This window comes from Dama dama, chromosome 10 (genome assembly GCF_033118175.1).
Source record: "Dama dama isolate Ldn47 chromosome 10, ASM3311817v1, whole genome shotgun sequence".
In the NCBI taxonomy this organism is placed as follows: Eukaryota; Metazoa; Chordata; class Mammalia; order Artiodactyla; family Cervidae; genus Dama; species Dama dama.
The window spans coordinates 5,481,206-5,501,753 of NC_083690.1; the positions used below are offsets into that span (position 1 = coordinate 5,481,206).

Sequence of the window (20,548 nt, forward strand, 5' to 3'; positions counted from 1 at the left end):
GATTCTGTGATGTCTGTGGGACAGCTTCGGGCACGTGAGCAGAGTGCAGGTGGACTGCAGCCTGGGCATTAAAAAATAACTCTGCACCTGCAGGTGTGATTATGCCTTGACTTCCGGGGTTGCAGACGGGGCAGAGAAGCAGGTGGCTGGGAGCAAGCATGAGGCAGGGGACGGGGGTCACTGTGCATTTTTTGTCCCCCATTCATTCAGAAAAGCGCACAAACCATGAAAGCTGCAGGCAGAGGGGCAGCCCAGCTTGGGAAGGGGGTGGGTGCCGGCTCGGGTCGGCAGCGCGTCTCACCATCCTTTCTCATGCGGCCCCTTAGGTACAGCCCCAAGAGCCCAGCCCTGCAGTCCGAGACCGTCCACTACAAGCGCGGCGTGAGCCAGCAGTTCTCCCTGCCCTCCTTCAAGATCGACTTCTCGGAGTGGAAGGATGACGAGGTAACGAGCCTCAGGGCTGGGCCCCATGTTCCTGCCCGGGACGGGGTCCAGTGCAGTGGCCTGTTGCTCAGATTCCTCGGCGGTTGGTGAGCGTCAGCTGTGGCTGCTGACCGGGGTCTGGACCCCGCCAGCCCCTGGACTGTGGAGCGCGGTCCATCTGGGCGTTGTCTGGACGGGATGATTGCCGCCGTTAGAGGCTCCCTGTCAAGCTGGCCTTGAGTGCTCCCCGGGGGCGCCCCCTTTTCCTCCCTTGGGGCGTCAGGGAACCACATCCCTGACTTGTCAGCATGTGGCCTGGTGGGTCCAGGGCGTGGACACTCGACCTGTCCAGCGCTGTTATCCTGGGACCCTGTCCTCATCTCTCCTTTTCTGATTATTAACTCAGCTGACACGTTCTTGGAATCTGCTCAGTTTTTCTCACATGTGGTTTTTTGTCTGTTTTCGTCGCACTGTGCAGCATGTGGGATCTTCCTTCCCTGACCAGGGATCGAACCTGTGCCCCCTTCATTGGAAGTGCAGAGTCTTAACCACTGGACTGCCAGGCAGGGCCCCTTGCACGTATTTTTTCTGTGATAAAATACACACAGCATAGGCTTACGTCAGCGACAGACGGTTCACAGGGCGTGACCGTCAGGCAGTTCTGGGACATTCTCATCACCCGGAGGGAAGCCCTGCTCCCACTCACAGTCACGCCCATGACTCCCTCTGTTACGTGTATTGTTTTTAAGTGGAAACTTCATCAGTCATCACTGTAGCTGGGAAACGGCTCAGCTCTGCTGCAGACAGAAGGTTCCGGAAGTTAGGCTGTATGGGGGACAGGGCCAGGCTGTCACGTCCTGGCGTGACGTCCTTGCCTGCTGAGGGCTTGGAAGGGGGCGTTGGCAGGTGTTAGAGACGTGACAGATACTCTGGCACCAAACCCGGGCTTCTCCTTTGTGCCGGGGTTTCTCAGCCTCGGTGCTGTTGACGTTTGGGTCAGGTGGGGACACCGTTCCTGGCCCCCACTCGCCAGGTGTCAGGAGCATCTCTTGCTGCAGTAGTGACACTGAAAGCGCCTCCAGACACAGCCAGACATCCCCTCGGCTGCGAGCATCGTAGCATCAGAGACCTGGCCATCCTCCCTTTTTTAAGCTGTTTTTCCCCAGATTTGCTTATTTAAAGATAATAACAATATTCATGTGTGCTAAGTTGCTTCAGTTGTGTTCGACTCTTTGCGACCCCATGGACTGTAACCCGCCAGGCTCCTCTGACCATGGGATTCTCCAGACAAGAATACTGGAGTGGGTTGCCATGCCCTCCTCCAGGGGATCTTCCCGACCCAGGGATTGAACCCACATCTCTTTACATCTCCTGCATTGGCAGGCGAGTTCTTTACCTCTAGCACCACCTGGGAAACCTGTGTACAGTTGGGTGGAATTGACTGTTTTCACAGACTTGTGTGGCTGTCATCACTGCCTTATTAGCTCCAGAACATGATCGTCACCCCCAAGAGAAACCCTCTGCCCATTAGCAGTCCCGCCTCCTTCCTCCTCCAGCCCCTGGTATCCACTCATCCGCTTCCTGTCTCTTCTGATTTGTCTGTCCTGGGCATTTCTCATGAAGGCATTTGTACACAGTGTGACGTTTCGTGTCTGGCTTCTGTCACTCAGCATCGTGTCTTCAAGGCTTGTCCACATTGTATCCATATTGTAGCACGTATTGGTACTTCATCCCTTTGTGTGATCGAATAACGTCCCGCTGGATGGACGTGACCGTATTTTGTTTGTCCGTTCACCGGCTGACTGATGTTTGGGTTGTTTCCACCTTTTGACTGTCATGAATGATGCTGTCGTGAACGTTTGCATGCAAGTCTTTGGAAGTGTGTTTTCATTTATCTTTGTTTTAGTTTGCTTTTTAAAGGCTTTTTTAGAGTGATTTTAGGTTCACAACAAAATTAAGAGGAAGGTATAGAGATTTCCCCCGTGGCCCCCTGCCACGTACATGCATTGTTTTATTTTATTCCTGGACCACATTGTGGTCTTTCCAAGTCAGTTACAGGTCTCCTTGTGGCTGGTGGGGCTTCTTCAAAGTTTCCCCACCAGCTCCTCATGGGCCTCTGTTTATTTCAGTCACAGCCGCATCCCCTCCTCCCCTACCCCCTTGCTTTCCCCGTTTCCCGGTGTCCGTCTGGCCTGGGGCTTGCAGACCCTTGTCCAGTGGCTCCTCTGTGACAGCAGAGTCTAGCGGGATTCCCTCTGGCCTTCATTGCTGCTCCAGCTCCTCACCTGGCCCCCGTTTTCCCTAAGAAAGCCTTGCCCCCTGCATTAAAAATCCACATCTCCCGGGACTTCCCTGGTGGTCCAGTGGTTAAGACTCCATGCTTCCACCACAGGGGGTGTGGGTTCCATCCCTGGTCAGGGAACTAAGATCCCACATGCCGTTTGGCACGATAGAAAAAAAAATTTTAAGAAAAGAACCATCTCCTGCAGATCCTCTGGGTGGGCGGATGTCTGTCCTCTCCCCGCGGGCCTGGCTCTGGCTGGTGACTCGTGCTGAGCTCTGGGGAGCAGGAGTTTCAGGGGAGGTGGTCCTTGCTCTCTGGGTGCCGACACTCCCTGGGTCCCCCCCGCCAGGTCCTGGTGTCTGGGGGGCGGGGCGTCGAGGTGCCCTGTCGTCGTCACCCCAGTCCCCGGCTCAGCCCCGGGCCAGCCAGTGTAGTCACCCTCGGGGTTTGCAGAGCCCGTTTGTTGGCCAGATGTCCCGTGTTGGGTGCTGAGTGCTCGCGGGAGCACCAGGGAGGCCGCGGGGCCTTCAGAGCCGGGTCTCTGTCGGGACTCCTTTGTTCAGAAGTGGCAGAAGCACCTCAGTCTGGCTTATGAAAACCAGGAACTTACTGGCATCGATCATGAAAAGCTGGATGGCTGCGTGCCGGGTCCCATGTTGGTAGGACGGGTGTGCCCTGCTGAGCTGACCATGCTCTCAGCTGGCGCCTGAGACCAGGGGAGACGTGCGGTCCCGGCCTGCGTCCCAGGGTGCTTGGGGGACGTGCCATCCTTCGGCCGTGGCCCGCATGCCCTCCCAGCTCACAGTCTTTGGGTCAGGACCGGGACCAGAGGCTCACGGTGCAGAGCCAGACCTGAACCCAGCTGTGTTGTCCGCCCCGTCCCAGCACTGGCTCCCCCCGTCCCCCACCGCAGCTGGGGACCCGCCAGGCACCTGCCCTGAGTGCCTCTGCCCCGCGGGCTCCATGTGACACCCCGCCAGCGCGCAGACACGGGGCCACACTGGGTGGACACGTGGGTGGAGCGTGGCCGGCAGTGGGAGGGCAGTGGGGGTCGCAGGCGGGTTTAAGCTGGAGGGGAGGGAAGGCGAGAGGCGCCTCCTGTGCGAGCCCAGACGGCCACGCAGGCTCCTCCATGCTGTGTCCGTCTCTGCTGGGGCCAGGCGGGGCGCTGTTCTTCCCAAGCTTAGACGCGGGGTCACCCCGGCCCCCGGTGCCTGGAGGTGCACCGAGCAGCGTCAGACAGGCCGCCCCACGCAGGTGGGGGAGACGGCGGACCTGGCTGGGCCTCATCGGGGGCCGCCGCGCTGTGAAGACACTGCTGTGTGGGGGGCGCCCACCGCGGGGGGCCGGCGCCAGCGCTTGTGTTTCCAGGACCGTCCAGGGTCCCAGGTCGGGGGGCCGCGTGGGCAGCGGTGAGGTCCCAGGGCTGGGAGGGCAGGTGAGGACGTTCCAGAAAAGGTGGCGCAGATGTCCCTGGCGGCCCCGAGTTACACGCAGAACACAATGTGCCCTTTTACACCGTTTCCCGCAGAGAAGAACGGGCGTCTGCGCCTGCTTGGCCCCGCCGCCTCGACACCCCTGCTGACGGCACCCGCTCCGTCCAGCTCGCTCTGACCACTGTCCCCTCCTTCTCTCCTCAGCTGAACTTTGACCTGGACCGGGGCGTGTTTCCAGTGGTCATCCAGGCCATGGTGGACGAGGGGGACGGTGAGTGGCAACTCCCCCTCAACACCCCTTCCAGGCCCAAGGACCTTCCCACCCCATCCGTCAGGGGCGGGAGGGGGGTTCAGTCCAGAGATAGCGCCCATGTGGCTTAGCAGGCTGAGGGTTCCAGGTGCCCCGCTGCCCACGGGTGGTGACGACCCCGCTCCCCCGGGGCGGAGCCCAGGGCAGACAGGCTGGCAGCGCTGGTGTCCACCCCGCGGGGGAGCTGCGAAGGCCGTCAGCACCTTGACAGCGCCGACTCCTGCCTCCCGCTGCTGTGGGCGTGGGGCCCCCGGTGGGGTGGGCTCCGTGTGCAGGCTGCGAGCTGGGGAAGCACCGTCTTGGAGAGAAGAAGCCCAGGGCTGGGGCTGGGGCGGCGGAGGCCGGCTCTGACCATCCTTCTCTCTCCCGGGCAGTCGTGGAAGTGACTGGCCACGCCCACGTGCTCTTGGCCGCCTTTGAAAAGGTAAGTCCCGTCCCACCCCTTACTGCCCTGCTGACCTTCCGTTTACTGTCGTGTCCTGCACACAGTAGGCGCCCAGTGAATGCCGGTGGGGTGGCCGAAGGTCTATATTCTGCCTGGCATGGCCCTAGATGTGAGGCTCATGCCCTCTTGGGGGCCCCGAGTTGGGTTGCCCCATGTAGAAAGAGACTATTTGCATGTAAGGATTCGCTTATTAGCGTTACACTTGTTTGAGCTTAGGCGTTTGCTCCTTTCTTCTCACCCAGACCCGAGTCCAGGCCCTGGCTGTTCATGTGTTCAGTGTGTGGTGGGGGTACTTAAGGTCAGCCTCACCACCGACTCTGCACGAGGGAGTCTCAGGGTCTTGGGATGGTCCTCTCGCCGGCCCTGTTGTTCCTGGGGGCCAGGCAGTTCTGTGTACCTGTGCACGCAGTGAGCGAGGGCCTGGCGGCTTTGGGACAGGGTGCCTGCTCGCTGAGAGCTCTGCTGGAAGTTGTGGGGCGTGGCCCCTGTTTGCAGAGGCCACGGCCGACCCCCGCCTCCCGTGGGCATTGGCCAGCAGCGGGCAGGTTTCAGCATCAGCCTGTGGCCCAGGTGGCCGAGGGGGGGCCCCACGAGGACACCGGCTCAGACCTGTGCGTCCCGCGGGACCCAGCTCCTTCAGCCTGTGTGTCCAGCCCTGAGAGCCTCCCATGCGAACCCATCTCCTCCCTGTGATCCGGGCCTTTTCTGGTGCCCCTGGGGGTCAGCCAGCCAGCCTGAGGCCCTTCTGGTGGGGGGCAGGGGCGGCCCTCTCCCTCTCTGGGCCCCCCGGCTGTGCTCCCAGGCTGGCCTGGTTGGAGGGGATGGTGACTGTTTACCCATAGGTGTGCTCTGGCTGCTGATGGGCCGTCGCTGGCAGACGTTCGGTTCTGTGCTGTGCATTTAGAGCCCCGTGAGAAACGGCCTCATTTTTGGGGTGCAGTATACTAGGAACTCCGCTCAGAACCTACCAGGCTTATGGAAAAGGCCGGTGCCGATCTCGGGGGACTCAGAAGGGGTGTTTGGGGAGCAGGAGCTCTGATCAGGTTCTGTGATTGATTAACTGTGGGCTTGGAGCAGTGTGCCTCCCCCGATCCCACCCGACCTGCTGTCCTCACGGTTCTGAGCTTCGGGCTTCCTTGCGGACGTGGGCACGTGATGTCCTCGTGCCGTCTTTGCAATTAGACCAGGTTTTCTGAGGGCTGGTGCCACCTGTCTTAGTTCTTGCTGTCCAAGTGCTGCTGCTTGCTCTAGGGAGGCACCTGTCCATCATCAGGACTAGGCTGATGGTGGTGAACTTGAGCCTTCTTGAGCACCAACTACCCAGGGAGAGTTGGGTTTTGTAGATCAAGGTGGAACCCAGGTGGCGGTATATTTAGAAGATTCTCTGGGTAGTTTCGAAGCGAGGTCAGAGGCCTGCTTTGAGAATCCCTGGCCTGACTCTCGAATCTTCATGGGGTCTGTCCTTTTTTCAGCCGGGGATGTGGGTTGACCAAGGGTGGGCCTGAGCATGGCTGAGTTAACGTCTGGGTCTTTCTCCCCCTCAGCACATGGACGGCAGCTTCTCCGTGAAGCCTTTAAAGCAGAAGCAAATCGTAAGTCCGTCAGAGGGAACACCGGGAGCCCTTTTGAGACACGTGCACACACGTGACCCTCTGGTCTCTGTGGGTTATTCTGCAAGGCCACCATGGCTGCTGCGGAATTAGCTGCTGACACCACTGCAGTGGGCCCTGGGCTTCAGAAGTCAGGTTAGGGTCACCGGGTTTGTCTGTGTGTACTGCATACCCACCCGGTACCTGTGTTGACCACTATAGTCCTGAGTCCTGTCCAGCTTGAACTTAGCGTTGCGTAAACGTTAGCTGAATGTGTGAATGGACAGAAGGAGAGAGGGGAGGGAGGGAAGGAAGGAAGAAATTAAGAAAGAAACACTGCAGTCTCCCTCCTTTCTCCTTACAACTTCCTGAAACGACGTCCGTGTTGAATAAAGGCTTGAATCGACTTGATCCACATTTAAGGGAAAGATGGAATCTCTTGGCATCCATAGGAGCTGTAGACCAGTGCAGCCTTTCTTTGGAGTTGGTAGCCCCCTGTTCCAGCCCCAGGAAGAGCTACCCATGGTGGCCTCCCGCTTCGGTGTGCTCTGTGAGGACTTAGAGGCCAGGGCCCCCTGAGCTGAGCCTGGAGGTTGGTTTAACCGGGGCCCCGATGGGGTCTTTCTCCAGAGCCGTGATGATCAGGTTGCCCTTGGGTGCCGCTGCTCAGGCATGTTAGCCACAGCCCGGGGCTGGCAGTGGTCAGTTTTTTAAGAGAGGGCTCGAGAGAACCCTGGCAGGGCCAATGCCTGGAGGTGTCCAGAGGGCAGGAGACCCCGTGGTGGTCTAGGCGTGGGTTTCAGGAGAGCTGACCGGCACACCATGGCTCTCAGGAGGGTCTTTGTGGTCTGTGAGTGCTGGGCAATGCAGCAACTCAGACCACTTTGAAACGTAGTCAGCTCAAGGCCTGACTCGGTCAGTGTGGTGGGGGCCAGGGGGTTGACGGGAGGGTCCGGAGTCGTTCTCCTGTGGGGTTGGGCCTGATAAGGTGAGCAGAAGGTGCGGTCACCGGGCCCAGTAGAGCTTGGCTTCACGCCCTCTGGGCCGGGCGGGACCTGGCCGAGCCGTGTCCATGGTTCCTCTGGGCACTTCGCCCTCCCATCTCCAGCAGTGCCTGCTCCCTGGGCGTGGGCGGTTGGACAGAGTAGACGCCCACGCCTGCCCCCAGGAACTGAGCCCGGCCCCTGGGAGGGGGTGTCGGGCTGGGGGTTGCAGCGGAGCCCTTGGTGGGGCGGGTGCCCAGAGGCTGCTCTGCCCTGCAGGTGGACCGGGTTAGCTACTTGCTGCAGGAGATCTATGGCATCGAGAACAAGAACAACCAGGAGACCAAGGTGCGTGCTCACGGCCCCGCGGGTGGGCCAGGCCGGCATGCCCCCTGTGCTCCCCTGGCTGTTTGGGGGTGGTGACCTGCCTGGGGCTACCATCCTGGCCAGGGCCCTGCTGTGCCTTCCCCTGGAGGCCCCAGGACCCCAGGCTCCATCGCTTTTCCTTCATTCTTGAGTTAGCAGAGTCTGTGGGACGTTTTGTCCTTTTTCCAGCAAACGTGCTGTCTCCTTCCCATCACTGGGCTCTGGCTGTCAGGGCAGCCTGGGACGCCGGGCCCGCTCCTGCCCCCAGACCTCGCCCAGGCATCCCTGGCCTTTCCCCACTCACAGCTGCAGCTCAGCTTGTAGTGCGACACCCGTGAGGGGAGCCTGGCGGCCCACAGAGCCCGGGGGTGGGGGCACCGCGCCCCTCAATTGTGGGGAACAGGAGCCCCGAGTCCTCTCTATCTGGGGGGTGGATGGGGGGCGCCCTGCCCCTCGGTGACCTTCCTCTGCCCCGGGGGCTTCCCTGGGCCCCCCGCAGCCCCCGGGGGGGAAGGCCCCCGGCCCCTGGCCTCGGGAGCCAGCGACCTGGGCGCCCACGTCCCGCAGCCCTCGGACGAGGAGAACAGTGACAACAGCAGCGAGTGCGTGGTGTGCCTGTCCGACCTGCGGGACACGCTCATCCTGCCCTGCCGCCACCTGTGCCTCTGCAACTCCTGCGCCGACACGCTGCGCTACCAGGCCAGCAACTGCCCCATCTGCCGGCTGCGTGAGTGGGGCGGCGGGGCGTGCAGGCAGGGCCCCCCGCGGCCACGGCGGCACCTCCGGGAGGTCGGGCCGGGTCCGGGGGGGTTGGCGGCAGATGTGAGCCGGGAGCTGCATGGAGGCCATCAGCGACGCAAAGCTTCTCTTCAGGGAGTGCGTGGGACAGACTGGGAGCAGTTCAGTCCAGTTCAGTCGCTCGGTCATGTCCGACTCTGCGTCCCCATGGACCGCAGCGCGCCAGGCCTCCCTGTCCATCACCAAGTCCTGGAGCTTATTCAAACTCATGTCCCTTGAGTCGGTGATGCCACCCAACCATCTCATCCTCTGTCGTCCGCTTCTCCTTTCTCCTTCAATCTTTCCCAGCATCAGGGTCTTTTCAAATGAGTCTGATAAGACATGACAAGAAAGTGGAAAGTGTGCTGAGTGTAAATGATCACGGAGTTAAATTTCGTTTCCTGGAGCATCTGGAAAAAGTTGTCACGTCAGGCCTAATTCTGAGTGAAACATCCATTCTCCGGCAGAGAATGAACGTCTTCAGGGCGTGGGTCCTGCTGGTGGCTCCAGGGTCCTGGCTCCGTCCCAGTGGGTGCTGGGTGTGGGCATCGAGGGCGCCCTCCTGTGGCCACTGCAGGACATTTTCTCTGAATAAATAAAGGATGGCTTTTTTTTTTCCCCCAGTCATAGACGGCTGTCAGGTGTATTGCTGCTTTCAGAAGCAATGCATCAGTAGATTTGAAATTCGGGTCGTAAAAATATGTCTTTGTTGTTGCGTTTAGTTCTTTGGTCAGTGACTGTTCACCGTAAAGCTCTTCTGTTGGGTTGTTTATAGCTATGTTAAAATCACGCTTCAGAGCAGTTAATCAATATTCATGGCCTTGGGAAACCCTGGCAGAGAAAAAGAAAGTGTGATTTACAAATAGCAAAGCTCAGGGAGTTCCCTGGTGGCGTAGTGGTTAGAGCTGCAGGCTTTCACTGCTGTGACCCAGGTTTAATCCCTGGTGGAGACCGAGGTCCCTCAAGCTGGTGCCATGAGGCCTGGTAAAAAAAATAAAGTCTAGGGTTTTTGTGTTTTTTAAAATAATGGAAATTGATCTTTGTAACTAAGTGCTCTTTGCCCTATGAAAGCATTTAGCATATTCAAAAACCTAACTCAAATTCAGTAAGTCCGTAGTAATAACATGTCATTTTACTGTGTTTCCCAATTGGATTTACTTTTGTTTTTAGTGAACTGCGTTCCAGCTTAAAGGCATTCGTTGTTTGTATATACAGTCAGTGGAGACCAAGGCAAGGCATTTTGAAGGCCTTTGTTGTGATTAAATCATTTGTTTCATTTTTGATAACAAGTATTATTTCATGACTACCGTACTTTTCACAAAACAAATTCTTCATCCACCTGAAAACTAAAATAGAATGGTGGTCATCTGTTTCATTGGCTGTATTGGACTGACTGAAATTTCTCATGTCTGAGAATCATGGTCTTTAGGAAGTCATTCTTATATTCGATTCCAAGGAGCTGGCATGTTTCCCTTGAGCCTCTGGCTTTCTACCGGGAGGAATCTACTTATATTCTTTCCCATCTTTTTTTTTTCCCCCTCCTTTAACCTCAACCCGGGCCTCTCTTCGGATCACTGCGGGGTGGGTGGTCGTCAGGGTCTCGAAACTCAGCAGGGTCTCAGGGTGCCGCTCCCACCACCTGAATCCACCCCTCCCCCGCAGCGTTCCGGGCTCTTCTGCAGATCCGGGCGGTGCGCAAGAAGCCGGGGGCCCTGTCCCCCATCTCCTTCAGCCCCGTTTTGGCCCAGAGCATGGACCACGACGAGCATTCTGTGAGTGCTGCTTCCTTCTGTGTCGGGGCTGGAGAGGGCGGGGCTGGAGAGGGCGGGGGTGGGGCCTGGAAGAAGCCCCGCCCACTGCACAGGCCCCGCCCTCACGGACAGCGAGGGCTCCCGGTGGGGCTGGTGGGTCAGCAGGGGGTTACCCAGGCTCTGCCCTTAGGGCCGTGCCCTGCCAGCTCTCAGGGCCCCTGGCTCACCTGCCTGGTCCCGGGGGCAGCGGTGAGGCTGAGTGGGGGGGTCGGCCCAGGCCCCGTGAGAGCCGGCTGCCACGAGGAGGTTGCTTCTGCCAATGATGAGGTTCTGAGACGCAGGTGACCTTTGGCTGAGTCTGAGTCGTGGTGTCGGTCACCTCTTCACCACACCAGACAGCCAGGGGCGTTGTGTGCTCTTAGGAAGGGAATTCCCCTCCTAAGCGTGGCAGTGGTGGTCCTCTCCTGCTCCCTGCTCTCCCAGCCCCTGCCCAGGCACACGGGAGGGCACCCACAGCCGTCCCCCACACCTGCTCCTGAGGAACCGGGGATCAGACCTTGCTGCAGCGGATGAGGGGAGGCAGATCAGGCTTCAGGGACCTCGAGAGAGACGGGAGGGAGACATAGGCGGGTGGAGATGGAGGTGGACAGGGAGGTGCTGAGAGAAGGGCAGGCAGAGGAGCAGAAGGGACATGGAGAGACCCACGGATGGGGCAGTGGTCCGGGGGTCGCCAAGGGGGGCAGAGGGGCAGAAGGAAGGAGAACGGACATGGGGCAGGCCCGGCTCTCGGGTCCCCTCTGGCTTCGGGCGTTGTCGGCCTGTGAGCCTGTTTTCTTGGCTCTCGACTGAGTTGTTTGGATCCCGTGATTCTCAGAGGCCCTGCTGACGCTGTGAAAGGGTACGAGCCAGTGCTGTGCGGCTTGATGTCCCCACAGACGATGCCAGCCCCCGGCCCCAGGTGTGACTGGTTCTGCCCCAGTGTTTGAGAACCGGGCCAGTGTGTAAGTCTGAGAATCCTTCCGGAGACTCAGCTTTCTGGCTTCTCTTTCAATATCTGAAGGTGCTGTGTGCCCCTGAATGAGGGGCAGGGATGCCCCTTGGGGGGTGCCTGTCTCCCCACTTTTCCCGGGACAGCCACATTGTTTATTCTGCGAGGCCCATGACCACCAGGGCTTCCAGCTCTGAAACCAGGCACTCGGCCGTTTAACGGTGGACTTGATTTCAGAGCAGTCAGCATTTTCTCCAGCACGGCCCGTGTTTCTGGTGGAGAGAACGGTGCTGAGGTTCCCACCCCGAGGAAGGAGTCTGGCTGCTCCATGGAGGGTGGGCTTGGGCAGTGGGTTCTCAACTGCAGCTGCTCCCGGTTTCTGCCCTGGTGTCCGAGGGTCAGGTGGGACCCTCCTGTATTTGTCCCTCTTGTCTGGAGGGCCGAGGCACCTCCCACAGTGCAGGGCAGCCTGGTTGGTTAACCTCACACGCTCTCAAGGGCCAGCACCACGCTCTTTGGAGGTTATGATCCCATGTAAGTGGCCCTCGTTCTCCACCACCTTCCCTGCACGAGCAGTTTCCATGAAGCACCAGAGCCCACGTGAGCCATTTTCTGCAGTGAGTCTTCAGATCAGCACCGAGTGGGAGCGATCGGGGGCTTGAACTCCATCTTTAGGAGTCAGGCTTGGCAGTGAGTCGACCTGGCTGTGTTGGGGCCTGCAGGCCCCTTCTCTGTGCCCAGCTGGGCCCCCTCGTGGGGAGTGCGTGGCCACTGTCATGCTCCCCCCTGCCAGGACCTGTTGCTCGAAGCAGGGTCGGGGGACCCAGACCAGAAGTGGCCGCTGGTGAAGGGACCAGCTCCTCCAGTGCCAAGAGCACACGCAGGCCCAGCCTACCCAGGTCCCGAGGTAGAACCTGTGCTCGGCCAGATCTCCGTGGCCCAGAGGCTGGTGGAGTTTGCAAGGCGCTGGTGCCCGGCCTGCCTGGAGGCCTGCAGGCCAGGGAGACCCCGTCCAGCCCGCTCGGTGCCGCACGGGGGGTGGCAGCGGTTAAACCTATGATTTTTATCTTGACAGTGTCCCTTTAAAAAATCAAAGTCGCACCCCGCCTCACTGGCCAGCAAGAAACCTAAAAGGGAAACAGTAAGTGTGTCTGGCCCCGTGGCTTCGTCTCTGCCCCGTGCCCTGATGACTGCACAGTGACAGGAACGGGGAAGCACTTTCATCCCAGGCCAATGTGTCCAGTTCCTTTAACCTGTCAGACCCACTCTCCCCAGTCCCGGCGTGCCCGCCCAGGAAGGGAGTTTTGTGGAACAAGCAGAACACAAGGTCTGTCGGCACGAAGCCCCGGGCACCCCTCTCGCCAGCTCTGCTTCCTCCCGAATGCCCTGTTTCCCTTTTTTTTCTTGCTGGCAGTGGAATGACGTCAGAGGTGGAACTAAGGCTGCCGCTCTTGTTGTGAATGCCCCTCACGCTTGCTCACCCTGCACCCCCGCTCTGCGGGCTGACACTTGTATTTGTCTCGTTTTCCCTACATCTCGGGGCGGGGGCAGGCGGGGGCTAGCTAGTGAGTAGCCACCGGCCCAGGCCTTTGCCTGGTCCACCCCGCCTTGGTAAAAGGCAGAGAGTCGGGTTACCCAAGCAAGGGTCAGCTTAGACACAGAGATTTCCTTTTCTTCTCCCTATTCCGAGGGGCTAGGGAGATCAGTGTAATAACTTGAACCTGCAGGCGGCCTGGGAGCAGATGCAGGCGCCATGGTCCCAGGTGGCCCAGAGGCGCCTGCTGAGGTCAGGAAGCCCCAGCCGGCTCCTCTGCCCGCCCAGCCCCCAGGGTCACCCTGTCACCTCCCGCAGGTCAGCAGGGCAGGCAGGGCTTCGAGCAGAGCGCGTTGCCCTTCACCTTGCTCACAAGCTGACGGCAGACGGCCATCCCACCCGCGGCCCCGGCAGCCCAACTAACATCCCTGGCGCCTGGCCTCCTGCTCCCTTCTCCTCTAGCCCTGAACTTAGCCCATTGGTTGGATCCTCCCAGCACGGGCAGTACCCGTCTTGGGCTTTATTAGACTCCCGGGAGCCCGTGTCGGCCCAGCAGCACTTGTGCAGCCCCGGAGGGTCTCCGGGCCCGACCGCTGTGTCGGGCGGGTCCTCGTGGCCTTGACCGCACGCTCCCAGCGGCTTCTCCCACAGCTTCGCTGCCCTCCTGCTCCGGCCCTTCCTCTTACTAACCGCGCCCCCTCCCCCCACTCTCTGCGCCCACCGGGCAGGAGCAGAAAGCCAGGCAGGGGCTGGCCGAGGCCGGGGCCGGGGCGGGCGGCCTTCTGGACGTCTTCTCTGCCTCCATCCTGGGCGTCACTTGGACACTTGGGACGTCCAGGGCCGCGGCTGATGGCCGAGGCCTCCCTGGGCAGGGGTGCCTCCCCGAGGGCGGGGGCCAAGACCCTGGAAGGTGGAGTGGACGGGGGATGGTCAGAGAGCAGGCTCTGGGGAGCAGACCGTCTCAGGGGCTCCATGGGCAGTGGGCGGGCGCCTGGCCGGCTGGCCCCTCACCCCCACCTCCCTCCGCAGAGTGCCGACAGCATCCCGCCCGGCTATGAGCCCATCTCCTTGCTTGAGGCACTCAATGGCCTTCGGGCGGTGCCCCCGGCTGGCCCCCCGGCCGTCCCCACGGCTCCCCTCTACGAGGAGATCACTTACTCAGGCGTCTCGGACGGCTTGTCACAGGCCAGCTGCCCACTTGCCGGGATCGATCGGAGGGTTGAAAGCAGCCTGCAGAAGGGCAAACCCCGGAGCAAGTCCCCCGACAGGTGAGCCCGGCACCGGCAGCCCCCTGCAGCAGGCGTGCGGGCCTGCCAGCTTCACCTCCCCACCCCGCCCGGCCCCCACGAGCCGGCCCGGCCCACTAAGCAAGCACAGGGTCGTCATCGCCGATGGGGGCCACGTGCCCAGGGTCCAGCCACGGGTCAGTCATGGGTCCTCCAGGCCACCCTTGGAGATGCTGGTGACCAGCCCTGCTGGGCGCAGTTTTTCTCAGACAAATCACTGGTTTTCTAGAGAAGTATGAAGGAGGCACAGGTTCTGTAGAACTCCCACGGCCCCAGCGCCTTCTGCATGTCACAGAGTGGCTCCAAGGATAGCGGAGGCCCCTGGGCCTGTCCTGTTGCCACCCAGCGCTCCCTGCGGCCTCTGCCGTCGCGGTTCCCTTCCCCTCTGCAAACGGGCGTGTGTGGGCCCTGGGGGGCCTCCTGCGACGCACACCCCGGGCCTGGTGCACCGGTGCTGGCCCCCTGGGTGTCGGCGGCCCCCCGGGGCTGGTTTGGTTGAGCTCACCCACCTGTCCTCTGTCCCCAGCACCCTCCGGTCCCCATCGTCCCCCATCCACGAGGAGGACGACTCGGAGGCTCTGCCCCCTCCTGGTGGGGCGGGGCTGGCGCTCAGCAGCTCCCCTGAGGTGAGGCCCCCGCCTTGTCCGTCTGTCCCTGCTGCCCACCTGTTGGCCTCCCAGCCCCGCTGTTCCCTCACTCAGCGACCGTGACCTTCCCCGGCCTCAGTTTCGTCTGTGGGGTGGGCACTGGTGGGTGAAGGCCGTGGGGGCCCCTGTATCCGGGGCCCGGCTGTCAGCACCAGGGTCCACAATCATCTCCTCTCTGTGTCTTAGAGCTTTGTGACGGAGACGGTGGATGAGACTTCGTCGGTGAAGCAGGGTGAGTGCTCCTGGCCTGAGCCCTGCCGTGCTCCCTGCCTGCTCCTCTGAGGGTTCTCGGAGCCGTGCTGGCCGACCACACACCACGGGTCCTGCACAGTCTCCCGGAGGACAGCCCTCGGCCACCCTGGTTTCCCTCCCTGCCTGTCCTTTAGTGGCAGCAGCAGTTTTTTCTCTTCTGCCTGGACGGTTCTGCCGTGGTGGGTGCCCTACACTCTTGGCCTGGGGCTCTGCCTGTCCCACCGGGGCAGGGCCCCCCCAGGGCCTCTGGGACTCGGGCCTGGTGTGGCCGATGGCCGGGGGGTGTGCACAGCTCAGCCAGCCCCTCCCCTGCGTGTCCCCCATGTCCCCGTGGGAGTCCAGTGCTGTCGCTTCCTGCCCACCGCTTAGGCAGGCCCCTCTGCCCCTCAGGCCTCAGCTTCACCCCCCAGTGGCGGCAGCTCCTTCCTGCCTGCATACCACGCCGGGACCAGGGGCCTCCAGGGCCCTGTTGTGGGATCCAGGCGCCTCTGAGGGCCCCGCAAGCACAGGGCAGGTCCCAGCTGAGGTCTGCCGTGTAAGGAGGAGGATCCAGCCCCCCGCGTGAACGCCCCGCTGTGCGCCTGGAGCTGTGTGCCCCCCTGCCCATCCTGGAAGATAGCAGACGGTCTTTTTAATGTGGGCATGGGATGTTTTTCTAATAAAAACAAAACAGAGCTCCACGCTATGTGGGGGGTGGGCAGGAGAAAAGGAAAAAGAAAGAAAGCATAATAGACGATCTCCTTCTGGGTCCCGGGAGAGCAGGGGGGAGTTGGGGTTGGGTCTGGGCTCCGGGGGATGGCTGGACCACCTCCTGCCTGCAGGCCCCCCAACCTGCCCCGTCCCCCGCAGGGAGCCGCGTGCCGTCCATCGAGAACGTCCTGCAGGATGGCAGCCCTGAGCCCTGCGGCCGCAGCCAGCCCGGCGCACCTGCCGACGTCTACCTGCCAGGTAAGGGCGCTGCGCCCGAGGCCAGGCGGGGGCGCCACACCTGAGGTTCTGGAGTCAAGATGAGCGAGCAGCCTCGCTCCTTCCTGGGGGTGGGGAAGGCCTTCCTCTCTGCCCCCACCTGCCCCTGGAGCTGCACTGCCTGGAGCCACACCTTGGGCATCAGGGGAGCTGAGACGGGCTTCGGTGTAGAAGGGCCTCTTGTCCTGGGGCTTCCGGCCGAGCGGCAGCCTGTGCAGACAGAGGGGGCCTGGAGGTCGGGGTCCTGGTGTGAGGAAGCAGGGCAGCAGGTGGCTCACCGACACACACAGGCCTCCCAGAGGAGCCCGTGGGCGAAGCTCTGTTAGAGTGACTCCCGAAGACCTGGTGTTTCACCAGGACGAAAACCTGGTCGGGCGGGGTGGGGAGGGAGGAGTCAGGAGAGACTCCGCTTCCGGGAGCCTTGAGCGAATCCTGATCCTGCCGACGACCTCTCACCCTGGCCCCTGGGTCCCGCTGGGGGACACCTCAAGCACACTTAGCCAGTGCAGGGCCGCCCCCCTCTTCTGCCCCCTTGAGTGGCCCACAGAGCTTCCAGGCGTCTGCTGGGCTGGCCAGGCCCATAGTGGGCCCGGGACCTCTGGCGGTCAGGACTCCCAGCGTGTCTCAGACCTCCTGTGGACCTGGGCCAGCTGCGGGGTGGGGAGAGCGGCAGAGGCCACCGGCTGGATGGCAGGGTGGGCTTGGTTCTCGACGCCAGAGCAGAGCGGGGCCCACACTGGTCTGTCCTGCTCCTGCTGCCCCCCAGCTTGGCTGCCTGCTCCTAGGGGCGGGCCGGGGCCCTTGGGGACCCACCGCCTCTGTGACCGCCCGCCCCCATGCCGCTGCCTGTCCCGCGGGCTGCTTCCCTCAGCAGAGACCCTGAGCGTCTCCCATGGCGCTGTGTGGCTTTAGGAATAAGAGCCCCCACATGTGGGAGGTGCCTTCTTTTCAGCAACTGCATGGCGTCCTCTGGGTGGAGGGAGCGTGGTTTAGTGGATCTTAGTGTAACCTGCCAGATGGAACAAAGGGAGGGGCGGGCAAATCCGTAAAACGGAGAGACCCGCGACACCCGGCACCCTAGCAGCCCTGCAGGCTGGAGGCCCTTCCTGGGCCCCGCTGCGCCCAGCCCTTCGTCCCTGCCGGCTGCCCGCGTCTTTCCCCGGTCTGGCATCCTCTGCCTTAGCACCAGGCCCGGGCACGCTCTCAGGAAAGGCACTTTGCACCTCTCATCACGCGTGTGTGGCATTTGTTCCTATCACACCCCACCCCCATGCCTGCACCTCCTCCCCCACCGGCGCCTCTGCCTGGAGCGTGTGGCCCCCGCGAGCACCCTGCTAACTGAGCTTCCGTCTCTCTCCTCCTCTGGCAGCCCTGGGGCCCGGCTCCTGCTCCGCTGGTTTAGAGGAGTAAGCCGGTACGTGATGCCTTCGCACGTGGGGCGGGGGGCTCCTTCCTGTCCTCCAGGCTGCTTCCACATCCATGTCTTCTCTGGGGCCCTGGATTCTGAATCCAGAGGCTTCCGAAGGCCACAGCAGGGGTGCTCCAGAGAGGTGGTCCTGCAGGGGGAGGGTCCTACCAGCCTTTGGAACCAGAGGACTTTCCCTCTGGACCTGGCAGCCCAGTCAGGCTCTTGTAGCCTTGAGGGTCCCAGGATCAGTGACTCAGCGCTGGCCAGGACCCCGCTGTTGCTGACAACTGGCCTGTCCCTGCCCTCACCTCTGGACTCTCCTAGAACACAAGCATGGTCTGGGGTCAGCCTGTGAGCAGTCTCCCCACCTCCCTCTCCCCGGACAGCCCAAACGGACATTTTACTGAAAGCCATTCCGAGAGCAGCCCCAAAGGGGGACACACTGGGGGACCCCTGCCCCTCCTCCAGGTGACATCAGCCCGCTGGGAAGTCTGGAGAGAGAGAACCTGGCGCCTTCAATGGCCCAGGGTTTCTAGATGAGTGTGGTGGGGTCACACCCCAGGTTGTCGGCCTTGGAGGACTTGGCGCCCCTCCCGGTCAGCCCTGCTGCCCCAGACTGCGGGGTCCGCCTCTGACGACATTCCTCCCAAAGACCTCTCTTCACCTTTGTTGGTCGCTTTTTGTGACAGCACTTAGCCTCAACTGAAATAGGACCTGGCATTTATATGACATTGGCCCCAGCCTCATCCTTGGGAGATAGTGTTGCCATTTGGGTAAGACTTCCAGAAGCGGGAAACGGGTCAGACTCGGCTGCAGAGAACCGTGTTTGTCCTCTGGGCTGCATGGCAGAGCTGGCTTCCCATGTGCAGCCACGGCTCCTAAGAAGACAGTCCCCTCGCCGGGTCCCCAAGGGTCTGTCGCTGGCCCTGGGGGCAGCTGGGTTTGCCCCTGAAGCCGCCAGGGGCCTGCGAGGTGTGCTGACCCCCAGGCACCAGCACCCGAGGTGGTCTGAGCACGTGGCGGGGCTCACAGCACCCTGGGGGTGCCTCCCGGGGCCCTCTTCGTGTGCCCCACCGCTGGAGGCGGGGGCTGAGTTCTGGCCAAACCCAGTGGTGACGGGATGGTGGCCTGGCAGAAGCAGGAAGCTCAGCGCCGGCGTGGGCAGGGTCCAGCGGCAGGTACCCCTTGGCTGGCCGAGGTTGCCGGGCCCGCCGTGTGCCCCGCTGCGGACACTGGGTGGCTGCGGGAGCCCAGAACCTGTGGGCCGCCCGCTGACCCTCACCCTCTCGCCCCGCAGGATGGTCCACCTCCATGGAGACGCCCCGCAGCCTCCACGCCACTGGGCACCCCCGGCCACCGCTTGGCGGCCCCAGCCCCGACCCCAGGGCCGCTGAGCTGACCCCGCTCTGAGAGTTGGGCCCGCCTGGCAGCATGGAGCCCCCAGCTCCGCTGAGACCCCAGCGCGACCCTGGCTCCTCCAATCTGCACGGCGGTGTGGTTCCTGGCTCCCAGGGGCCGTGTGACTGTCGCCTCCACCAACCCCCCTTTTCTGTGGTCGACGTGTTTGCCGATGGTGCACAATGAAGGACGGCGGCTTTCTGCTCCGGGCGCCGAGCTCCGGGGCACCCCTCACACACCCTGGGGGGCTGGTCGCCCACGAGAAGCCTGGATGGGCCTCCACAGCCCCCAAGCCCTTGAGGGGCCCGTCAGCGCCAGTGAACGCGGCACAGGGGAGAATTCGGTGGCGGACCAAGCACAGCTGCGACAGGAAATGCCACAGGACTCTGGGAGGGAAGGAAGCGGGATCCGAGTCTCAGCCAATGAAGGAAACAGTGCCTGTTCCGCCACCGTGCGTGTGGCCTCCCCCTCCCCACTGGCCCCGTGGGCACCTCCCTCAGCTCGGCCGGCCGGGCAGCCAGACCCGCCATGGGCCCGGCCACTGGCAGTGGTTCTGTCCGGGCCCTTCTCTGAGCCTGGCGCCTTCTCAGAGGCAGCCTCGCCCACCTTACTGGGCCCTCCAGGTGGGGGCTGCATGTGCCAGGGGCACTGCTGCTCCCCTGTCCCCCCGGGGGGGCGTGACAGGCCTCTGGGCTTCTCTGCTCGCTCTGCCATGTAGACCTGACTCACCGTCCCTCCTTGATTTCTTCAGTTTGGGGCTCCTGTGGTGGGACCTGCCTGGGGGTTGTGGGTCCCATCTGAGGTGACCTCATCTTTTAAAGATACGTTTTCTGGGCAGCGGAAAGGCCGAGGGGGCGCTTGGCCTTGGTGCCCCGGACCAGCTGCCCATGCAGGGCCTTGAGCCTGGCGGGTGGGTCTCAGCACCCAGGAGCTGACCCTCAGCCAGCAAGAGAGGGCCCGGCTCCCTTCAGAGCTGCCCCAGGGAGCACGGTCCTGGGGCAGCTGGCAGCCCCGCCTGGGGCCCTCGGGGTGGACGCCCCCTTTTCTCTCCGGTCCAGCCTGTGAGCAGAGGCCACGGCTGGGGCAGCCTGCCCCAGCCCCTTGGCTCCCTGCGTGCCCTCCCCTCTCAGCCACCGTGTGCTCCTGGGCGCACACGCGGCGATGCACACACACGCACACCTGCACACAGGCGGGGAGGCCGTGTCCCGCTGCCCACTCCTCTCGCGGTCAGCACCCCAACCTCGCACCATCTGTGTTGGTGTCCGTGATTCTGCAGGACAGGGTGCAGACTGGCCTGTCTTGGACTCACACGTGCTGTCACTTGACGTACTCTGATTGGCTAGTTTTTGTCCATTTTTACTGTATATTTATAGTAATAAAACCACGCAGCAGTGGCCCGCCTGCTCCCTCTGTGCCCAGCCCCGCCGTGCTCGGTTCCCCTCCTGGGAGGCTGGGTGGCGGCCGGCAGCTGCCGCCCCCGCGGTGGCGTGGGAGCCCGCTCGTGGCTGCAGCCCCGGTTCCCTCATGTCTAAGATGCCAGCGACCTCCAGCTTCCAGGAGGCCGTGAGGACAGCTGCTGTTCCTCTTCTGGCCATCACTGTGCTGACTGTGGGCCTGGAGCAAAGCGGGGAGGGACCCTCAGACCTCAGCCCTGCCTCCTGAGCGGCTGGCGGAGTCCTGGGCCCCGAGGTGTTCGATGGCGTCA

At 62.2% G+C, this 20,548-nt stretch overlaps 1 protein-coding gene across 4 annotated transcripts in view; it reads left to right on the forward strand.

The window, feature by feature from the left end:
• MGRN1 (mahogunin ring finger 1) overlaps window positions 1-20,237 on the forward strand; it is a 36,109-nt gene extending 15,872 nt beyond the window's left edge. The window contains exons 5-18 of one of the 4 annotated variants that reach the window (XM_061152755.1): window positions 327-444; window positions 4,348-4,414; window positions 4,828-4,877; window positions 6,443-6,490; window positions 7,750-7,818; window positions 8,404-8,563; window positions 10,276-10,385; window positions 12,428-12,493; window positions 13,916-14,154; window positions 14,699-14,798; window positions 15,006-15,051; window positions 15,921-16,019; window positions 17,407-17,451; window positions 18,743-20,237. In XM_061152755.1, the coding sequence (XP_061008738.1) occupies window positions 327-444; window positions 4,348-4,414; window positions 4,828-4,877; window positions 6,443-6,490; window positions 7,750-7,818; window positions 8,404-8,563; window positions 10,276-10,385; window positions 12,428-12,493; window positions 13,916-14,154; window positions 14,699-14,798; window positions 15,006-15,051; window positions 15,921-16,019; window positions 17,407-17,447 (1,213 nt within the window). In that variant the 3' untranslated portion in view covers window positions 17,448-17,451; window positions 18,743-20,237. The remainder of the gene's footprint in view (window positions 1-326; window positions 445-4,347; window positions 4,415-4,827; window positions 4,878-6,442; window positions 6,491-7,749; window positions 7,819-8,403; window positions 8,564-10,275; window positions 10,386-12,427; window positions 12,494-13,915; window positions 14,155-14,698; window positions 14,799-15,005; window positions 15,052-15,920; window positions 16,020-17,406; window positions 17,452-18,742) is intronic. The other 3 variants (XM_061152756.1, XM_061152753.1, XM_061152754.1) reach the window with 3 other exon arrangements.
• The last annotated feature ends 311 nt before the right edge of the window (window positions 20,238-20,548 follow it).